At 36.9% G+C, this 21,015-nt stretch overlaps 1 protein-coding gene across 1 annotated transcript in view; it reads left to right on the top strand.

Annotated features, from left to right (window-relative positions):
- Window positions 1-20,805, top strand: part of SLCO4C1 (solute carrier organic anion transporter family member 4C1) — a gene marked incomplete at its 5' end in the record, with an annotated part of 64,965 nt that extends 44,160 nt beyond the window's left edge. Inside the window, 10 exons of the mRNA XM_081090398.1 lie at window positions 1,556-1,652; window positions 3,210-3,331; window positions 5,826-5,941; window positions 7,255-7,399; window positions 7,791-7,986; window positions 12,986-13,139; window positions 15,558-15,748; window positions 16,633-16,697; window positions 18,101-18,238; window positions 20,324-20,805. Coding sequence (XP_080946524.1) covers window positions 1,556-1,652; window positions 3,210-3,331; window positions 5,826-5,941; window positions 7,255-7,399; window positions 7,791-7,986; window positions 12,986-13,139; window positions 15,558-15,748; window positions 16,633-16,697; window positions 18,101-18,238; window positions 20,324-20,484 — 1,385 coding nt within the window. The 3' untranslated portion in view covers window positions 20,485-20,805. The remainder of the gene's footprint in view (window positions 1-1,555; window positions 1,653-3,209; window positions 3,332-5,825; window positions 5,942-7,254; window positions 7,400-7,790; window positions 7,987-12,985; window positions 13,140-15,557; window positions 15,749-16,632; window positions 16,698-18,100; window positions 18,239-20,323) is intronic.
- Between the last annotated feature and the right edge of the window lie 210 nt (window positions 20,806-21,015).

Here is a 21,015-nt window from a genome sequence, read left to right as displayed (position 1 = left end):
TAGTTGTAATGTCGTAAAGAGTATCTATGAGATAAATGCAATATTGCTTTTTTTTTGTTTTATTATTTACTGACATAATATGTCTTTCCATTGAATCTCGTTGAATGTCCTGCACTATTTCTTATAGCGGGCATGCCATCCTTCCTGGAAGTGCCATTCAAGCAGTAGACTCTGTAGACTGCTTGAATTCCAGGCTGATTTACACAGGATGTGGAGATCGAGCCCTGCCATTCTGTGGGACTTACTGCATCCTATTGACTAAAGTCAACAACAGAAAACATAAGTGCCCAGAAGCTCTGTGGAGTTTCCACTTCAGATTAACCCTTTTGATATAGAACTTGATCCCCCCTCCCCCCCCCAGCTTTGTGATCTGATTTTCTGGTAGCATAAATTTCTCTCAGATTTCTTTCCTGATACATGGCCCTGCATCCAATCCATGGCCCTATAGCCAATTAATATGCAATTTATTTGAACATGAGTTTTTACTTTATCAATTTATTATTCTAATGTAGAAAACTATCTTAAACCATTGTACTGCTATAATAGAATAACATAGACTGGTTAGCTTATAGACAACATACATTTATTTCTTAAAACTTATGGAGGCTGGAAAGCCCAAGATCAGGGTACCCACTGATTCAGAGTTTGGTGAGGACTTACTTTGCAAAGTTAAAATGTTACATGTGATGAATTTTTACATATCTGAGAGAAATAAGGTCAGTTTAATTTTGCTGCAAGTAAAAATGGAAGATTCACTAAAAGCATATGGCTAAATGAATTGCTTATTTTTTAAGAAACAGACTAATGACCAGATCCAGGTTTTTATCAGCTGCTGTCATATAAAATAAAGAAGGCTTTTGTAGTGTGTACAGAGTAGAAAAGGCTTTTACTTTTATATATTTTCCATAAGGATTGTAAACAGTAATTTCTACAATCATCTGTAAAGGATAATAGTCGATGCACTACCTCTGCCACCAGTTAAAGATATAACCCTCCATGGATTTATAATAACTGGATTTATTGCAGTTATTATTATCACAATTATTATTATTATAGTGTAACAGCTTTTCAATTATATAATTTAAGCTCCTGGATTTTACAAGTGATACCATTCAAATGGTATCACATATTTTTTTTTAGTGAAAATATGCGTAATTTTCTTTTTTTGTTTCTTTTTTTGGTTAATCCTCACCTGAGGATATTTTTCCATTGATCTTTTAGAGAGAGTGGAAAAGAGAGAGGGGAAGACTGGGAGAAACATTGATGTGAGAGAAACACATTGATTGGTTTCTTCCTGCACGTTACCCTGACCCGGGTCCGGGCTGGGGAGGAACCTGCAACCAAGCTATGTGCCCTTGGCGGGAATCAAACCCAGGAATCAAACCACAGGCTGAGGCTCTGTCCACTAAGCCAAACCAGCTAGGGCTAACATGTGTAATTTTCATGTAATTCTAACCATTTTGATTTTTCTACAGTAAAATATTTGTTTCTTTACTATTGTTAGACATTTAAAGCAAACTACAGACGGCAATTTTCCTTGTCTTTGTCCTTCTAGGAATTGGCTATTCTATGTCAATATTAGGCCCTGCTGTTGGCTATGTGCTGGGAGGACAGCTGTTAACTGTGTACATTGATGTTGGTTTGGAACAAAGGCAAGGCAATATCTGTTTTTCTTTTCTTTAAATTTATTTCATTACTAGAGACCTGGTGCATGAAATTCATGGATGGGGGGCGGTGGGATGAGGGCGGGGGGTGGGGGGGGGGGGCCTGAGCCTAGCCTACACCCTCTCGCAATCCAGGACCCCTTGGGAACCGGTAGTTGGACATCCCTCTCGCAATCCGGGAATGCTGGTTCCTAACCGCTCGCCTGCCTGCCTTCCTGATTGCCCCTAACGACTCGCCTGCCTGCCTCATCACCTCTAACCACTCACCTGCCTGCCTCATCACCCCTAACCACTCACCTGCCTGCCTCATCACCCCTAACCACTCTGCCTGCCTGCCTGCCTGATTGCCCCTAACTGCTCGCTTGCCTGCCTGATCGCCCCTAACTGCCTCTGTCTTGGCCCACTGCCTGCTGTGGTGGCTGCCAGGTCATCTGGAAGGACATCCAGAAGGTTGTTCAGCTGTCTGGTCTAATTAGCATATTTCACTTTTATTATTATAGATTATTATAGATTATAGTCTTAACATCATAGACAGAAACGTTTTCACAGTATTTCCTTAGTATATTATGAAGATTTTTTTCAGGAAACAATTGAATACACACAATTTTTATGTAATGTTTTGGTTACATTGTTTCATGAGTTAATCCATACCATCTCTTACTATAAAAACATTTATTATTTATAAATAAGGATATTTAATAGTCACCTGGTATAATTTTTCTATACACATATAAGATGCCATAAATTGCTCTGAAGAAGAATTTAATCAAAATTAGTTATGTTCTTAGTAGATTTAACTGGAGGTAGATAGCTTGAAGAGTCAAGAGTGTATGATTCTCAGACTAAATTCTCTAGTATCTCTGATGATATCTTAGAGATCACAATTAAGATATCTTAGATATCTTAGAGATCTCCAACTGACCATAGAGGATAGTAATAGGTAATATTTATTTGTCTCATACAGAGACTATAGAAAAAGGTGTCAGGGGAAGCCTTGAAGCAGAGAGCTGGATTTTAAGAAAGGACATTTTAATTTTAGTGGAGAATTGCATAAGTTTTGTGGGAGTGGAGTATTATGGGGAAGAGTCTATTATAAAATATGAAAGCATTATAAAAAAAATGTAATGAATCATTTTACAAAGACATATTTAAAAGAATGCTGTAATTTGAAGCACAGTATATGGGCTTTTAACATAGGTCAGATATGTGGGAGACGTATTTAATATAGTAGAGAATGAAAACTTAGCCAAAGAATGTTCAGAAATTCTATGTATACTTTCAATAGTATATTTAGTATTAAATAGTTTAAATTTTTATGTCTTATTTGCCATTCTGAAATATGTTGCAAACCATTATTCTTATAGCTCTCATTTATGCTTGCTGTCTGTCATCTGATTCATCAGAATGGCTCCTCTTAAAATTTTGGATATTATAAAAATATTCCTCTATAAATGTACTTGAATTATAAAGTATATAATGATTATAACTGAGTTTTAATGAACAAAAATAGAGTTGACTTTGACCTTTCGTTTTTCTGTCGTATAGCACTGATATCACTGAGAATGATCCGCGATGGCTCGGAGCGTGGTGGATTGGATTTCTTATTGCTTGTTTCTGTGCTTGGTGTTTGATAATACCTTTTTCTTGCTTTCCAAAACATTTACCAGGTAAAAATAATATCTTTAAGACAAGGAAGTTTTAGTCCAATTCTAGGTCAAGTGTTGCTTTCTATATGATTGGTAAGAACTCTAGAAAATTTATTTGTTTTTTAGAATCTGTTTTCTGCCTATGCAAACTTTTGAATACCTTTCTCTATTTTGGGAAATATTAGGTAGCAATCTTAATATTCATGGTTTCTTTTAATTTTCCAATTCATAATCAGCAAAACTATACATATTCACCTATTTACTATATACTTATTAAATTTGTTGCTTATTATCTGGAATCGTGCTGTATATATCTATATAAGATACAATATCTTTTAAACTATTAGTCTGTATTTAGCTAGTCACTAACTTCAAGAGCCCATCTGCTTTAAATTATTAATGTTTATTTGCTGTTGAAAGTACAAGTTCTTTTCTTTTAATTATCAAAGACATGCTGTAGTATACTCATTTTCACTACAGTCTGTTCAAAAAAGAAAAGATTAATAGAAGAAAATATCTTTCTTTCTCTTTGAGACTTTGCTTCTGTATAATCATGAAGTTCAAATATATATATATATATATATATATATGGCCTGGTGCACGAAATTCATGCACTTGGGGGTGTGTGTCCCTCAATCCAGCCTGCACCTTTTCCAATCTGGGACCCCGTGGTGGATGTCCAACTGCGGGATGTCCCTCTGGGATCGGGCCTAAACCGGCAGTCAGACATCCCTCTCACAATCCGGGACTGCTGGCTCCCAACCGCTCACCTGCCTGCCTGCCTGATTGCCCCTAACCGCTTCTGCCTGCCAGCTTGATCACCCCCTAACCACTCACCTGCCAGGCTGATTGACGCCTAACTGCTCCCCTGCCGGCCCAATTGCTCCCAACTGCCTTGCCCTGCTGGCCTGGTCGCCCCCAACTGCCCTCCCCTACTGGCCTGGTTGCCCCTAACTGCCCTCCCCTGCAGGCCTAGTCCCCCCCAAATGCCCTCCCCTGCTAGCCTGGTCACCCCCAACTACCCTCCCCTGTGGGCCTAGTCATCCCTAACTGCCCTTCCCTGCTGGCCTGATTGTCCACAACTTCCCTCCCCTGCCAGCCATCTTGTGGCTCTGGGTGCCGCCACTTTTGAGGGCGGGGCATCAATTAGCATATTTCCTTCTTATTGGCTGTGGGTGCTGCCATCTTTGAGGGCGAACAGTCAATTTGTATATTCCCTCATTGGCTGTGGGTGCTGCCATCTTTGAGGGTGGGGCAGTCAATTAGCGTATTCCCTCCTTATTGGCTGTGGGTGCCGCCATCTTTGCATCAGCGTGAGGGTCAATTAGCATATTCCCTCTTTATTAGATGGGATATGCATTGTTGTTTGAATATTTCCATAATGCATAGTTGTTTGCTTACATAGACGTATGTATGTTTCTCTAGGCCAGTGATGGCGAACCTTTTGAGCTCGGCGTGTCAGCATTTTGTAAAACCCTAACTTAATTCTGGTGCCGTGCCACATACAGAAATTTTTTGATATTTGCAACCATAGTAAAACAAAGATTTATATTTTAGATATTTAGTTTATATATTTAAATACCATTTAACAAAGAAAAATCAACCAAAAAAATGAGTTCTCATGTCACCTCTGACATGCATGTCATAGGTTCGCCATCACTGCTCTAGGCTCAGGTATTGTTTCTATTATTTACCACAGGATAGATAATTACCATTTGGAAATGGGTAAAACAAATATTGACAGAGTAGAAGTAGATGAAACCATTGCTTTTTTTCTTTTTTAAAAAGATGTTCTTATTGATTTTTTGAGAGAGAGGAAGGGAAAGGGATAGAAAGAAACATCGATGAGGGAGAAACATCAATCAGCTGCCTCCTACATGCCCAGTACAGGGGGTTGAGCCTGCAGCCAGGCATGTGCCCTGACCTGGAATTGAACTGGGGACCTCTTGGTTCATGGGTCAGTGCTCAACCAGAGAGCCACACTGGCTGAGCTGATTTTTTTTTTTTCCTTTTACCTTAGAATATCCAACTGATGATTCAATATATTGGCTGTTTTCTCAGATTTATTCACAGAACCATTATTAAAAATCAAAGGGACTTGGTAATAGATGTTAAACATTGTTTCATCTGCAAAGTATGTTAGAATTAAAGAGCGTAAAAGAAAAAAAAGCCACAAACATACTTTATTTAATATATAAAAGATGTGAAAGAGAAACATTTGAACAAAAGAGATATTTTTAAAGAAAGATTTTTAAATAAAGAGAATGGTATGTGATTAGAGGAAGAGTATCTAATCTTAAATTTTAGACCAGTTGGAACTTTCTTTGCTAATTGTAATAATATTAACTCTTGCCAGATTGCAAACATGAATATTTATACAGTTTTTTTGACAAAAAGGGGAACTGGCTTCTTAAGTTATGGAATTTTATATACGTGTAGAAGTGTGTGTCAATTAAAAAGCATTTTTTTAAATAAAGAATGAAGTGATAGAGCAAGTACATTTACTATTTTTTAGGTACAGCAAGCATTCAAGATGGAAAAACTTCCCAGACTCATCAGAGTAATAGTTCCTTAGATCATATAGACGAGGATTTTGGGAAAAGTTTTAAAGATTTTCCAGCTGCACTAAAGGTAAAATAACATTGTTCATACACCCACCCCCTCACACATGCATATGTAGATATATGTATACCTTACAAATATACATAAACACATATATATCTATACAAATATTCTCACAATGCATTGTTGTTTGACTATTTCCACAATGCATTCATTGCTGTTTGCTTATTTACTATTATTCTAGCTCTTGTAAAAAACTCTCCAGATTTAATTTCTTTGAGCTTTGAGTAAATGAAAACTATTTCAGAGCAGAATGGTTGAAAGAACATGAGTTATCTCATTGGCAATATCAATATTAAGTGGTTCCTTATTAGCACAATAACCCGTTATTCCATGCCATTTCGTTTATGTAATGGATCGATCAATTATCATTGAATTGTAAATATGTATTTGAGAATGCCAAACCTGTATATTTGCCTGTGAAGGAAGTGGAGGTTAGTGGTTACTTGGATTGAACTTGAGGTTAAAGAAACAAGTGTTAATGGTCAATTTCTTTGAACTCAGCAGAAAAGCATTCTTTCTATTTAGCATCATAAAAGTTTTATACAGAAAGAAATTTATAATTTTACCTTTTTGAGATTTGAAATTATTTACTTTTTCTTAGATCATCTGCCTCTGGCTCTTGTGTTTGTGTGTGCGTGCGTGTGTGTGTGTGTGTATTGTGGTTGGTTTTATGAATTTTTTGTATTTAATATTCCAACTATACTTTGGTTTTCAATGTGTGGTAAAGTATATTGAATTAATGAATGTCTATATTCCCTTCTGATAGATTGATAACATTCTGAGAAGTCTAGCAACATAGACACCTTTTTAAAATGACTTAACTCTGTGCCTATTTAAGGTTCTGAACTACTGAGATGTAGACTCATAGAACAATACTACAAGTTTGATACTTAAAGACCATTCTTATGCTCACAGTCAAGTTCTTCACTTACTGGACATAGTAATTCAGAACACAATAAAAATGTCAGATAAGGGACAGATTTGTTGTATGGAGGTTTTACAGTAAGACTAGGTAGGGAAGGTCGGCTTCCAAGTGGGCTCTTACCTCCTTTTTCTGGTCCCTTGCATATGACACAGGCACAGTCATCCTACTGATGCATCATTTGTCAATCCTCTCAAGTGCTTCACAGGTACATTTTCTCAACATTCTCTAAATAAAGCTTTTTAACCCATATTTATACTTTTATGCTGGAGGAAAAAGCTGAAATGTTATGGATAAGTATATGGTTTTTATTAAAAAGTTGCCATTCTGTGCTGTATTTTGCACATTCTGTGCTGTATCATAGTTATTCATTTGGTGAACTGTATTTTTTCTTTAGAATTCCTTGAGGAATACTGTCTTTATGTGTTTAGTTATATCAACTTCTACAGAAGCCTTAGTTACTACTGGATTTGCTACATTTTTACCTAAATTTATAGAAAATCAATTTGGATTATCATCCAGTTTTGCAGCTACCCTTGGCGGTAAGACATTTTCTTTGTTCTAATGTAATCTTACTGTACCATGTTAAATGTTTAATGGAATAGCATATACTTTTAGATAGCCGAGTCCTTGAAATTTAAACTTTATACTGATGTTGATAAAAGTTTCTGATTTTCTGACATCAAACAATATTTTACATGAACTTAATAGGTACAGAGGCTGTATAGCTATATAGCTAATAGACTATATATTAATGTTAATATTTAAAACATTTATTTTATTAATCTCTTAATATAACAAATCATTCATTCATGTGTCTAAATCACGAGTGCTTTGATATGTTAAAACCAATTTGCTGTTTGTTTTTGATATTTTCCAGTTGTTGGTAGGAGTTACTGAGTATATTTGTATGTTTTCTGTCTTTCTCATTAGGGGCTGTTTTAATTCCTGGAGCTGCTCTGGGTCAGATTTTAGGTGGTGTTATTGTTTCGAAGCTCAGAATGACATGTAAAAACACAATGAAGTTTGCTTTGCTCACATCTTTAATTGCACTTGTGCTCAGCTTTGTATTTGTGTATGCCAGCTGTGAAAATGAGCCATTTGCGGGAGTGTCTGAATCATATAATGGGTAAGTATATTTCAATGTTTTTTGATATTAATATCAGTAATAAACTATGTGTGTATTTCTAAATATATGATAAAATGATGAGAGATTGGCTTTTTAATTTTTTATCTGAAAGGCTTTTTCTTTTGTAAGCATAGGCACCTTTTCTTTTTAGTTTAAATAATTGACATCTTATTAAAAGTTGGGTATTTATTCAGAGAGCAACTATTCTGTACTGGGTACTATGCTTAGATTACAATGATTTAATATAGTAGATTCTTTGCCCGGAAGGGATTCACATTATAGGAAGGCTTTCACATTGTTTGTTCCTATTAATTTAAATTTTTAAAAATGAAAATGCCTCCCTATGGTGAAAGTCTTGTATTAGGTGGGCTGAAAATGGGTTAGGAGAGAAGTTAAAATGAAGCTAGTCCTAGATGATACTAATCGTTGCTTTATCTGCTTTAGAAGTTCATGTTTCTGTAGAGGAATAAATAACTTCTTATCCTTCTGATCTGTAAACATGTTTCTACCTATGACTGGTTTAATCATTTTACTTTTCTTTGCCTTGTTTGTTTCACACTTAACAAACAAGTTAAGTTTGGTAAGCTGAGCACGGGTTCAGGCAGGAGGTTGCATGACAGTGTACTAGTATTTTATAGCCTGCAGTGATGCCTTAATTGTTTGAGGCTGTTGAGGGAGATGGTAGTCCAGGCCAGGGACTCCATGACTTTGTGTGACTTGGCATTCAGATAACCTAAGGAGATACACTTTGGAAAAGTTTGCCATTAACAGTTAGGACTGGTAGTTGCTGTTCATGTCTGTCATTCTTTTACATGAATGAGATGTGAGTGTTCTAAAGCCGTGTTTAATTCAGCTCCGCTGCATGTGGTCAGCATTTGTTGACTGCTCCCTCTGGAAGAACTTATGGCAAAATTCCATACACTAAAGGAGTTTTCCGCGTAAGAGGAGAGACTGGGAAACAAAACAGCGAATGAACAATTAGGTAATGAGAGGCATACAAAGGGCTATGGAATTCAGAAAGAGAACTTTTCAGTTTCCTTTGACTAGATTCAGGAAAGGCTTCATGGCATAAGAGAAAAATGGGATTAAATATCCTTTCAGGATGTGAAAAGTTTTGAGAGATAAAGATTTTAGAAGAGGGAAGAGTAGAGGAGATATGTTAAGCCAATACATGCTAGAAAGTGAAGGCTAGGTTCAGGGACCTGTTTGAATGGACTCAGTCCCGTGTCTGGAAATAGTAGAAAAATATCTGGGACTGTGGAAAGATAGATGGAGGTAAGTTGGGCAGACCTGGCTTTCACATTTGTAAATTTCACCCAAACCTGTCCCAAGAAATGACTGTTCTTCCTCTTGGGAGAACAAAAAGTTTTGGATAGTGTAACACTAATTTATCACCTTGACAGATGAATGATAGAGATGTGAGTCCCTTTGGTATTTTCTACCTTAAACAAGAGTTACTCCCAGATGAGTTGTCCTTAGTCTGATCAGAAGGCAAGGCCGGAGAGATGTTGTCAGTTTGAGGTGCATGTGGAGGGTGGGGGGCTGGTCATCCAGAGATGGCAAGAGCTGGGACACAGAGATAGTGTTTAATGTATATACACATTGTTAGTGATGGGAAAAAACAAAGTGAGTATACACTCACACACACATACATGCACATTCACGTGTGTGTTTATATAGATATCAATATAGGAAGAAATAGACATTGATGTCGCATAGGAGATGTGATGTTGTCAGATAACTGTTTTCCCTGTACCACAGATTCTTAATTTTAGCTCTGTAACCTGCATTTAATGTCCATATCATGGACAGCTTGGTCAAAATAGTCTCATTCAAGAAACATGTATAAGGAAAAATATATGGAAAGAACAAACTTAAGAAATTTAAAAATACGCCATGAGTGAGTAGGAGAAAGAACAAGGAGGTTGCAAAGATGTAGGGTTTCTAGTTCAGTGGTGTGATGAGTCTTTGCTCTTTGCCATGTAGCACAGGTGAGCTAAAAACAGCTTTTGTGACTATACATGAATGAATTAGGGTTTTTAATAAGTTCATGTAAAGTATACCCAAAAAGCTTAATATCAGTAATACTGATTATGTCAGGAGATATTTTTAATATTTATATTTTTTCTATTTGAAATAATATTATTTTATTATTTTTATTAAATTTACTAGAGGTCTGGTGCATGAAATTCGTGCATGGCGGGGGTGGGTGGTGGGTGGTGGTGTCCCTCAGCCCGGCCTGCACTCTCTCCAATCTGGGACATCCCTCTCACAATCCGGGACCACTGGATTCTAACTGCTCGCCTGCCTGCCTGATCACCCCCAACTGCCCTCTCCTGCTGGCCTGATCGTCCCCAAACTGCTTGCTCCCTTGCGCCAGCTTGATCTTGCCCCTAACTGCTTGTTCCCCTGCACCGGCCCGATCTCTCCCCTAACTGCTTGCTCCTCTGCCGGCCTGATCACCCTTAACCTCCTCTGCCTCGGCCCCTGCCACTGTGGCTTTGTACGGAAGTAAGTCAGACATCCGGGAGATGTATGGTTGACCTGGTCTAATTAGCATATTACCCTTTTATTAGTATAGATTGGAGTGACACTGGGTAACAAAATTATACAGGTTTCAGGTGGAATTCATTATTAAATCTTTATTCAATATGGGGAAAATACTAAATTCAATTGAAAGATGATTAAGCATGTTTTCAGAAATCTATTAATTATTAAAATTTCCTATTGTTCTTATATTGCTTTGACAATCTTTAGGATCTTTGGGCCTGCTTTGGTAATCCAGTGTTTGAAATGGTGATTTGTGCTTTATTTTGCACACCTCATAAACTATGATAATACTTATTGTCTGGGGTATGGTAACTGGTCCTCTTTTTTAAAATTCATACTCTGTATAGCTCAGGGGTGGGCAAACTTTTTGACTCGAGGGCTACAATGGGTTCTTAAACTGGACCGGAGGGCCGGAACAAAAGCATGGATGGAGTGTTTGTGTGAACTAATATAAATTCAAAGTAAACATCATTACATAAAAGGGTACGGTCTTTTTTTTCTTTTTTAGTTTTATTCATTTCAAACGGCCCGCGGGCCGTAGTTTGCCCACGGCTGGTATAGCTCCTAGGATTATCTTTTAAAATGGCCTTTTGACAATGTCACTTTGCAGTCTGAAAATACTTTTATTGCCTTTTCAATATAGGTTAAAGTTAATTGTTTTTAACAAGGCCTATCAGGCCCTCAATAATCTGGTCCTTGACCCATCTCCACCTGCATTTCCCATCACTCTCTGTCACAGATATCATTAATATTTTTTGTAGAGGGTGATATTTTTCACCTTTATGCCTTTGTACCAGCTTCTCTGAAGTTCCCTTCACCTGCCCCATTAACCCAGCTAACTCTAACATATCCTTTAAACTCATTTCAGACAGTAGCCCTTTCAGATCCACTTATCTAAATGTTGGCTTGCTTTAAATCTCATTGCCCAGTGCTTCTAAAATACACTTTGCATTTTTATAACCACACTCACCAGACTGTGTATAATTATGTGTCCATCTCTCTCTACTCCTAGATTGAAATCTTTGAGGATCATGAGTAGCGTACTCAGCTTTGTATTCCCAATAGCTAGCATGGGGCCCAGCACTTGCTTAATGTATATTGGCTGAGTCAGTGAATAAATATGGGATTGGAGAAGTTTCCTTGCTTAGGGTAACCCTTTAAATTGCCTCCTATTTAGAGGCAGCTCGGAACAATACTGAGCCTGGGAACCAGGAGTATTATATTTGACAAAGAAAGAAAAGTAGTAAGTTAATCTCTATGGGCCTCATTTTTTCCTGTTGATAAAATGAATATGTTGAACACCATGATTTTACTCATCTTTTCAGGTTTAAAAATTTCTTTGTATTCCTGGGAAATTTGGCAATGTCTAGGGACATTTTGGTTGTCACAACTAAGGGGATGCTATGGCATCCAGGGGTGGATGCTGCAGAACACCCTACAATCTTCAGAATCAGCCCCTCCTCCCTAAAAAAAAGGAGTTCTCTGCTATCAAATGAGAAACTACGTGTGCTTACTCTGCCTATTTTTCTTCTCACTGACAGACATAATCTATAACTACTAGGGGCCCAGTGCACGAATTCATGCACGTTGAAAGGAACTGTGGGCCACGTGGCTGTGGTGGGCACAGAGGCGGGCCTCAGCCCATTCTCCACACCCTGCCTGGCCTCTCCTGCTGCAGCCCCTAGTCCCATGTCTGCCGGCAGCCTTGCTCCTGCCACCGCCACTCCTACTTGCTGATGGTACCAGCCCCACTCACACCCGCTGACAGCGCGGAGTGATGCGCTGGAGCCGGCAGTGGGAGCAATCAGGGCCAGTGCTGGCAGCATATGCAAATGGTGGCTGCTGCTCAGATTGCACTCAGGAGTGGGGGGGTGGGAGTGGAGAAGCCCTCAGGGGTGATCGGGGCTGGCAGCCACCGCTTGTACCTGCTGATGGTGCCTAGTGATTGGGGCCGGCAGTGGGTGCGAGTGGTGCCTCCGGCGTTGGCAGCAGGTGTGAGCGCTGGGGTGGGACCGTGGAGTGCGGGAGCAAAGAATTTTCAGTAACCATCAGAGGCTTGCCCTGATGACAGCGACTGGTGCCCCATCTTGGTCTGGCACACTGCTCACCTACTCCGTCATCCTGCTGGGGCCAACGGCTGCCATGTTCCGCGCACACCCCCTGGTGGTCAGCACACGTCATGGCAACTGGTTGTTCAGTTGTTCTGCCGTTTGGTCTATTTGCATATTAGGGTTTTATATAGATAGATTGTTTCAAATCCTTTTCTTTTCCACAAGAAGTTGAGCTCTATGGGAAAAGGCAGACATTTTGTTTTATTTATTTATTTAGTAATTAAATATATGCTGAGTGAGTGAATAATTGACTGCATGGTAAGACATAGCAATGCTTCGGAACTGTTCATTAAATATTATAACAGATAATTAGCTTGTCTTTCATTTCTTGTTGACAGGACAGGACACATGGGAAACTTGACCACCGCTTGTAACGCCAACTGTAACTGCATGCGGTCACATTATTATCCTGTCTGTGGCAGAGATGGAGTCCAGTATTTTTCTCCCTGCTTTGCAGGTTGTAAAAGTTCTGTTTCAAGGAAACATTCAGAGGTAACTTGTGTCTGCTACTTCACCTTAATGAGGCAATGTATTTGTCTAGGTATGGATGGCCTTCTTGATCCCTCTATGGAGTCACACAATGCCTGTTCTTTCCTTTCGGGCCCACCTCCTCCATTCAGAAGCCAGGCATAAGGTTTCAGTCACAAGATGAATAAGCTTTAGAGATCTGCTGCACAACATTGTACTGATAGTCAACAATTATGTATCGTACACTTAGGATTAGTTAAGACCGTAGATCTCATGGTAATTGTTCTTACCTTAAACACACACATGCACACACACACACACAAAAAAAACCCACACACACTAAACCTGACCACACCAATTTGTGCATGGGTGGGGTCCCTCGGCATGGCCTGCGGGGATTGGGCCAAAACCAGCATCCAACGCTGCCTGACGCCCCTTCTTCCTCCTCCTGCCTGCCACTCCCGCTCATTCCGGCCCTGCTGCGCCTGCCATGGGCTCACGCTCAGTCAGTCCTGATTGGGAGAGGCTTGTGCCACTGCAGCGGTGCTCGCCAGCTGTGAGCCCTGTGTCCGGTACCTGTCCTGAGGGAGCTAATGGGGGACCGGGAAGTGATCGGCCCTCTGAGTAGGGCAGTCAGATGCCCTTGCCTGGCCCAGGATCCAGATCCGTCCCACTGATGTTCACGCCAGTTGTTGGGAGCCACCTGGGGGCCGCTTTTATATCATTTCTTCCTTGTGGAGTGTCTTGCGAGAGGAAGTGGCCACAGTGCCTGAGGCCAAGTTCCAGGAGGCCAGCAGTGCAGTCAGGATCATGTTGGTGGCGCCAGTCTGTCAGTGCCTGGCCTGTTCCAGAGATTGGACCTGCAGGACTACTGAGGGAATGAGTGGGTTGGTGGGCCACTGGGAGCACACTGACCACCAGGGGGCAGCTCCTACATTGAGCATCTGCCCCCTCATGGTCAGTGGGTGTCATAGCAACCGGTCAACCAGTCGTTTGGTCGTTTAGGCTTTTATATATATATATATAGATATTCCATGTAAACTCATTTTTTCTTGGGATTTTTTTCTTACAGAATATTTCAGATAGGTGAATGCACTGATAATAATGTAATAAATATCTATATGCATTTGTTCACAGAAATATTAGTTTTATATTTAACACCAGTGACCCAAAATATAAAATCAGATGCTGACTAACTGCAACTATATTTAGGCAAATGCATACTTTTTATGCAAGAAAGTTGTAAAGTTTCATCACAAACAGGACAAAACTGGAGAAGGACTAAGGGGGAAAAGGGGACATCTGTGATACTGACAGTAATAAATTTTTTGAAATTAAAAATATATACATTTGAAAAAAGACAGAGAAAACTTCTCATTTTTTCTTCTGAAAAATTTGAAAGGTGACATTACTTCACGGTTTGATACATCTGATTGCTGAGTCTCAAATAGTCTATTTTGGGGGTGTGATCTGCATGTTTGGGTGTCCTGAATCAGTACCAGTGGCCATAGAACATTTTAGACCCAAAAAGGTCTCTGACTTCAGAACAATAAAAGCACCACTTCCTTTTGACTTCTCTGGCTCTGCTGACTTCATTGAGTCCTTTAATGTGTAAAAAGATTTATTGCAGGGATGGAATTGAGATATAAAAAGGCTTTAAAAAATAATCATGACTAATTTTTAAAATATCTGATTTTTTCATGCAAAAGCAACACTTGTGATTTATTTACATGTTGCCTTTCAACATTTCATATTTTTAATTATAACATAAAATAATATTTTATATGTATATGTTATTTATACATAAAATAGCCTACCAGGTAATGTAATCACTTCTAGTTTTTGATATTCATAAATATGTCCTTAAGAGAGAGACAGTTTGCTTTTGGTAAAACAATTCAACAAGTTCAGAAAATTAGAGTAAAAAGGTTTAATTGAAAGCAACAATTTTCCCGCCAACTCTTGTGACACGTTAGTTAATTTTATTGAAGCACTTATTAAAATTATAGTGTTTGTTCTTTTAAACTAGTGTAGTGGTGAGATTGTCACTATGCATGCTTTATTTGTGTGTCCTGTAATGGAAATGAAGAAAGTGAGCAGGTAAATTATTTGAACAGTTAAGCTCATTCAAAGCAGTGTAGAATGAGTGTGATAACACATTGTTATATTCTTGTCAATTTGTTTTATAAATCCTGAGTCAATAATAGGTTAAAAATTGAAGTAATGAACACAAAAGTCAAATAGAGATGATTCTGCTTCATAAATATGGCTGCTTGTTTTCCCTTGTCTAATTTCTGAGTGTTAATTACTCTTTCTCACATTATTTGTTGTGTATGGATGAAGACTGCTGGAGAGAACCATGTCAAGAGATCACCTAATTTACAATGATAAAACATGTTTTCAAATTAAACACTTTCGGTATTTTTATGTCTAATATTCTAGGTATATTACAACTGTTCCTGTATTGAAATGAAAACAGAAATAACACCTCCTGCAGAAAGCTCTGGTTATGAAGCTAAAGCTGGAAAATGTGAAACTCGATGTACAAACTTGCCCATATTCCTTGGCATTTTCTTTGCTGCAATTGTTTTTACCTTTATGGCTGGTACTCCTATAACTGTGTCCATCCTAAGGTATGTATTGTATTTTGAAATTTGTCATCTCTAAGGCAGCATGTTGAATGAAAAAGAAAAAAAAGGACTCGGTTTATATTGACCATTAGTTCTAATATGAATTCAGCCCTTACAAGATCATTAGTTTGATGCTTTTAAAAAAACCTACTTTATTGAACGCCGGATGTCTGAGGTTTAAATGAGACCATGTATGTGAAAGGTGTCCTGACATTGTCCACCTGTTATTTATTTAGTTAGCTTCTCTGCTTCTTTCCTGAGGCTTCAGTTGTAAGCTGAAATATTTTCAACTGTATCTGAGTATGATGGAAATGCAATGCATTCCATATATGTCAGAATCAGAATGACATGCATTCTACCTCATACAGTAGGTGCTGTGATTTTAAATCTTCCTGTGAACAGCGCTAATAGATAAGAAGCCAGCTGTCATCTGACTCTTCACAGTGTTTTGTACTTTTTGTTGCTCTTCCTGCTACATTTCGTTGTAAAAATATTTCCTATCTGCCCTTCCATAAGCTTATCAGCCTTTCTATTTCTCTCCTAATAAACTTTGCCCCTTTCACTTTTGGTTCCCTGATACTTACCTTTTCACATGCTTCTTGATGAATGGAAGTTTTAGAGGCTATGTCTAAAAACATTAAAGAGTCTTTTAATATTTCACTACATGGAAATTGGAGTTATTTAGAAAATAGGGACTCTGCTTTTTTAAAATTTATTTTGAAAAAAATTATGTCACCTTTCAACTGCAAGTTTGTTTTTAAAGACTAGTTGACCTCTTTTCTCTCTCTAACTCTTGTGTCCCAGCACTGTGTCTCATTCATACTTGAGACATGATGTGAATGTGCTATACAACCATTTTTGGCTTCATGTGTATTTACTGTCTCCAGGTGTGTTAATCAAAAGCAACGGTCTCTAGCCTTGGGAATACAATTTATGATGCTTCGATTATTAGGTATGCCATTTTTCTCAATTCATTAGTAACTTGGTTATTTTTGTTCATAGTGTTATTGATTTATTTATTTATGGTATGTGCCAAGAAAGTAATTAATTTAAATGCAGTAGAAAACTATGTCATTGCTGTTGAAGAAACTATTTTCCAATATTAAAAAGATACATTATTTGATATCACATAAACAAATAATGACTTTACTTTTTACCTACCTGCTTTGTTGACTATTGTTTCTAATTCAATTCCAAATATAACCTTAAAGAGTATATCATATTTATTTGAAATGTAATATTTGATCATCAATGCATTTCTAATAGAGCATAGTAAGTGACATTTTTTCCTATTCATATAAAACCCATTACCAACAAATTCTACTAATCTTATCTATAACTACTGTAATGTTTTTTATTCCTGCATTTATCTCTGTTTGGTGCATGATTATGATTCATCAACAATGAAAAATAGTTAAGAATTGATGGAAGAAATAATTTATACCAGAAAATTTTATAAGATACCAGATGCAAGAAGAATAAGAAAGACAAATTAAGCACATAATATTAAGATCATTTTTTAAAAAAAAACTCACCAAAAGTAGGAACATTAGAAGTCACCTGAACCAACTTTCCCATTTTTCAGATGAGTACATGAAGGCCCAGAGAGATTAGGGGCTTGCCTATAGTTATATAATGAATGGTGCAAATGAGAGTAGGAAAGTGGTCTCCTTACTCGGTCCAGTGCTCTTCTGACTCTATCATGCCACAGTTCATGAAAGAATAGGTTGGATGTAGCTGAAACCTTTGTCTAAAAAATACCACTTTGAATCATGTATTTGATTTGTAACAATTGGAAGTTCTTTAATTATGTGAAAGCTTTGTGCCTTCTGACCTCACATGGAGGAGGGTGTGTGTTAGACATAGCAGTACTAAGCATGTTAGTATTAATATTGGTGTGTACACATGCATTCTCATGCATCCACATATATGTTGATATGTGTGTATATGTAACACATATAAACATACTGTTTTTAGTCCTTACTTTGTGCATCAATAATTTATTTTGATTCCTTAGAAGTATAATAGCTAATTTCAAAGACGCTTATTCAGTTAGAAAAGCAGTGAATTAAAATATTTACTTTTACTAAATGTCAGTGCACTATATGCCAGAGATTTTTATTACAATAATTTTTAATTGGTTAGGCAAATATAATTATGTTCAATTATTTTAGAATTTTTGCCTATGTTTCTTTCTGTCCATATTACTTGTACATGAACTGATTTATTTACAAATGGACAGATTAATACCTATCCTTATTTGTATAAAATATATGTATAATCATGGGCATAAAACTCTGTAACTATAAACTGTAATCTTCACTTTATATGTGTGTTTCACATATAATCCTCTAGGCTCAATACCTGGACCAATTATTTTTGGTGTCACAATAGACAGCACATGTATTCTCTGGGATGTTAATGAGTGTGGAAGGAAAGGAGCCTGCTGGATTTATGATAACATCAGGATGGCCCGTATGCTTGTGGCTATAAGTAAGTAGTGACTTCTTAATAACTTCAGAGTAAATGGATGATGTCCAGATTAAAAAAAAAAAAAAAAGTTACTGTTACTTACTTCGGTTTTGAAATGTCCAATCCTGAAGCAGAGATTGGGTACAGGCAGGATACAAAAGCTTTACTCGGAGTCTGTAAGACTCAGTCTATAATGGAAGAACATTATAGCTTTCATTACATCACATATTTAATTTTCCTTTAACAATTTCTCTCAGAGTTTTTTGGGAAATCTAACAAAAACCGAAGGAGAATTCTAAGATGCTGGCATGTGTTCATCTCGGTACCTGGGCTTTGGAAAGCATATAGAGCGGAGGCAGGGAAGTGTCCTCGGCTCTAAGGCATGTTATGAGAACCTTTTTATAAGTTTAGAAAGTCAGCCATGATATTTAACCTCTTTACCTTTGGCAGTCTGTTTTACAGAGTCTTGGTTAAGCAATAACTGAAAATTAAGATTAAGGAAACAAAGCAATGCATCTAGTTTGTAAGAGTAAGATAATTTTAAATCAACCTAAGAAATTAGAATATTTTTAAAACAGAAATTCTAGATAGAAAATATTTACATGATGTTACATGATGTGTTATTTTTATTGCAATTGTATTCGCAGTTATTTTGGCAAATGTAGCAGGATAGCTTATTGCTCTTATGTGTTTAGACCCAGAGTACGCTGTCTGAATTTATGATGACAGAGTAATAAAATATCCACTGCCAAAATAAATACATAAATTACACACATACAAAAAGGAGATTAAGTATTGATTAGAATAGACAAAATTAATCTTCCTACTACTTTTACCTGCTAAAAAGCATTTTTTATTCAAAATGTCTTCATGTTTAAAAATGTAATTGATTATGTTTGTACTCTTTCACCAGAAGATACAGATAAATTGTTTCTTTTCCTACTGTGATAAATGTGACTAATTTTATCCCCCAAGCATACAGACCTTTACATTTTTCAAAAACATTGTAACAATGGTACTTATGTAATTAATTTTCCTATAAACCTAGAAATACTTAGCTCATTCCTGTTTTTCAAATACACATTTTGAGTAAAATATTAATGATTAACACAAACAAAGTAGCTACACTGCAAAAACTACATTGTAAGACCATTTAGCTTTTTGACTGGAACTTAAATGCTTGTGATGTGGCCAGAACTAGTTTCTCTTAATATAGCTGAGCTCAAAATCTGAGTTCTTTCAAAACAAATCAAAGCTTGTGAAGTGAATCTTGATGTTTCATATTTTTAGTTGATGCTTATAAGTAAATTTGGTTGAGTATTGAATGTGATATGTTTTCATAGAGGCTTTCTCCTAAGAACTCCAAAGCTTTTTTATTTTTAGAGTTATTTTCCATTATGAACATGAAAACTCTGCAACTTTATTTCATGTTCAAGGATGTTGTAAGCTGTTTTTCTTTGTCATTAACTCTTGATTGTAGTTTTTTATAGATAAGGTATTAATAAAATTAGAAATGGAATTACTTCTATACAACATTTATTTTATAAATACAGAGGGGCCTTGACTTACGAGTTTAATTCGTTCCGTGACGGAGCTCGTAACTCAAATTACTCATATGTCAAATCAAAAAGTGAACGAGTGAGACATGTGATGCTGGGCTGATGTTGTGGTGTTCACTGTGACCTTTGCTGCGCCAACTAGCGGTGGGGTATCTGAAGCTGGCTCGTAACCCGAATTTTAGCTCGCAACTCAAAGCAAAAAATTGGCTGAGAGATGGCTCGTATCTTGAAAAACTCATTAGTTGGGACACTTGTAAGTCAAGGCCCCACTGTATGTACAATTATAACCAAGAGTAAAATAATTATTGTATGTTTTTATTGTTTAGAAAGAAAATACAGGATAGTTCATTTAAATGTGTACTTTTTTTTTTATTGAAGAATATCACTTTTCATCCTAAAGTTTTAAAAATTTAAAACATAGAACTATAATGCCTATCCAATTCTACTTTTTAATGTAATGAATTTCTAGTTGGGAAGAATTTCTCAGTGAGAATTAATTTTTGTAATAAAAGCCCAATGCATAATTACCTTTTCTTTTTATATTTAGGTGTTATTTGTAAAATTATCACCATTTTCTTCAATGGGCTTGCAGTCTTTTTGTATAATCCTCCACCATTAGACACAGATGTGTCATTTCAAAATTCGAGTTCAGTTTTGACTTCTGTTTCATTGGACTGTGACCTCAACAAAGCAGGAAATGAAGGCTGAAATAGAAAAAGAGGAGAGTGTTTTACAGCTGGAGAATTGGCCTCCATTTGTAAGAATGCACATTGCCATTGCAGCATTATCTATTCAACATGGACAATCATTTTAAAAATTGATGTTTTATAATTAAATGTTTTTTTGTATATTTATGGCATATAAATATATATGGACTCATTTGTTTTATTTTAATGTAAGAAACAGACCTGTGCCTTCAAAACCCCACCAAAAGCCTCAAAACACACACACACACACACACACACACACACACACACACACACACACACCATTGTCTAGGTATGAAATTCCCAACTAATAAACTAAACTAGAAAAAAAAAATAGCCAATGATTAGTTAAAATCTATGGTGTAAAAAGTTTGTTAAATTTATGTGTGATTTTCAAAAACTATTATTGAAAACCCATGAATTTAGAACCAGCTAAATAATATCATTTGTTTTTAAATTGACATATACTAATCTGTCCTTTATCACAGAAAGTTACCGAACGATTATAACACAGCTTATCTTCTTTGTGTCC

Source organism: Myotis nattereri (assembly GCF_964212035.1).
Source record: "Myotis nattereri genome assembly, chromosome: 4".
NCBI lineage: Eukaryota > Metazoa > Chordata > Mammalia > Chiroptera > Vespertilionidae > Myotis > Myotis nattereri.
Note: the sequence above shows the minus strand (reverse complement) of the source record. Positions and strands in the feature narration are given on the sequence as shown.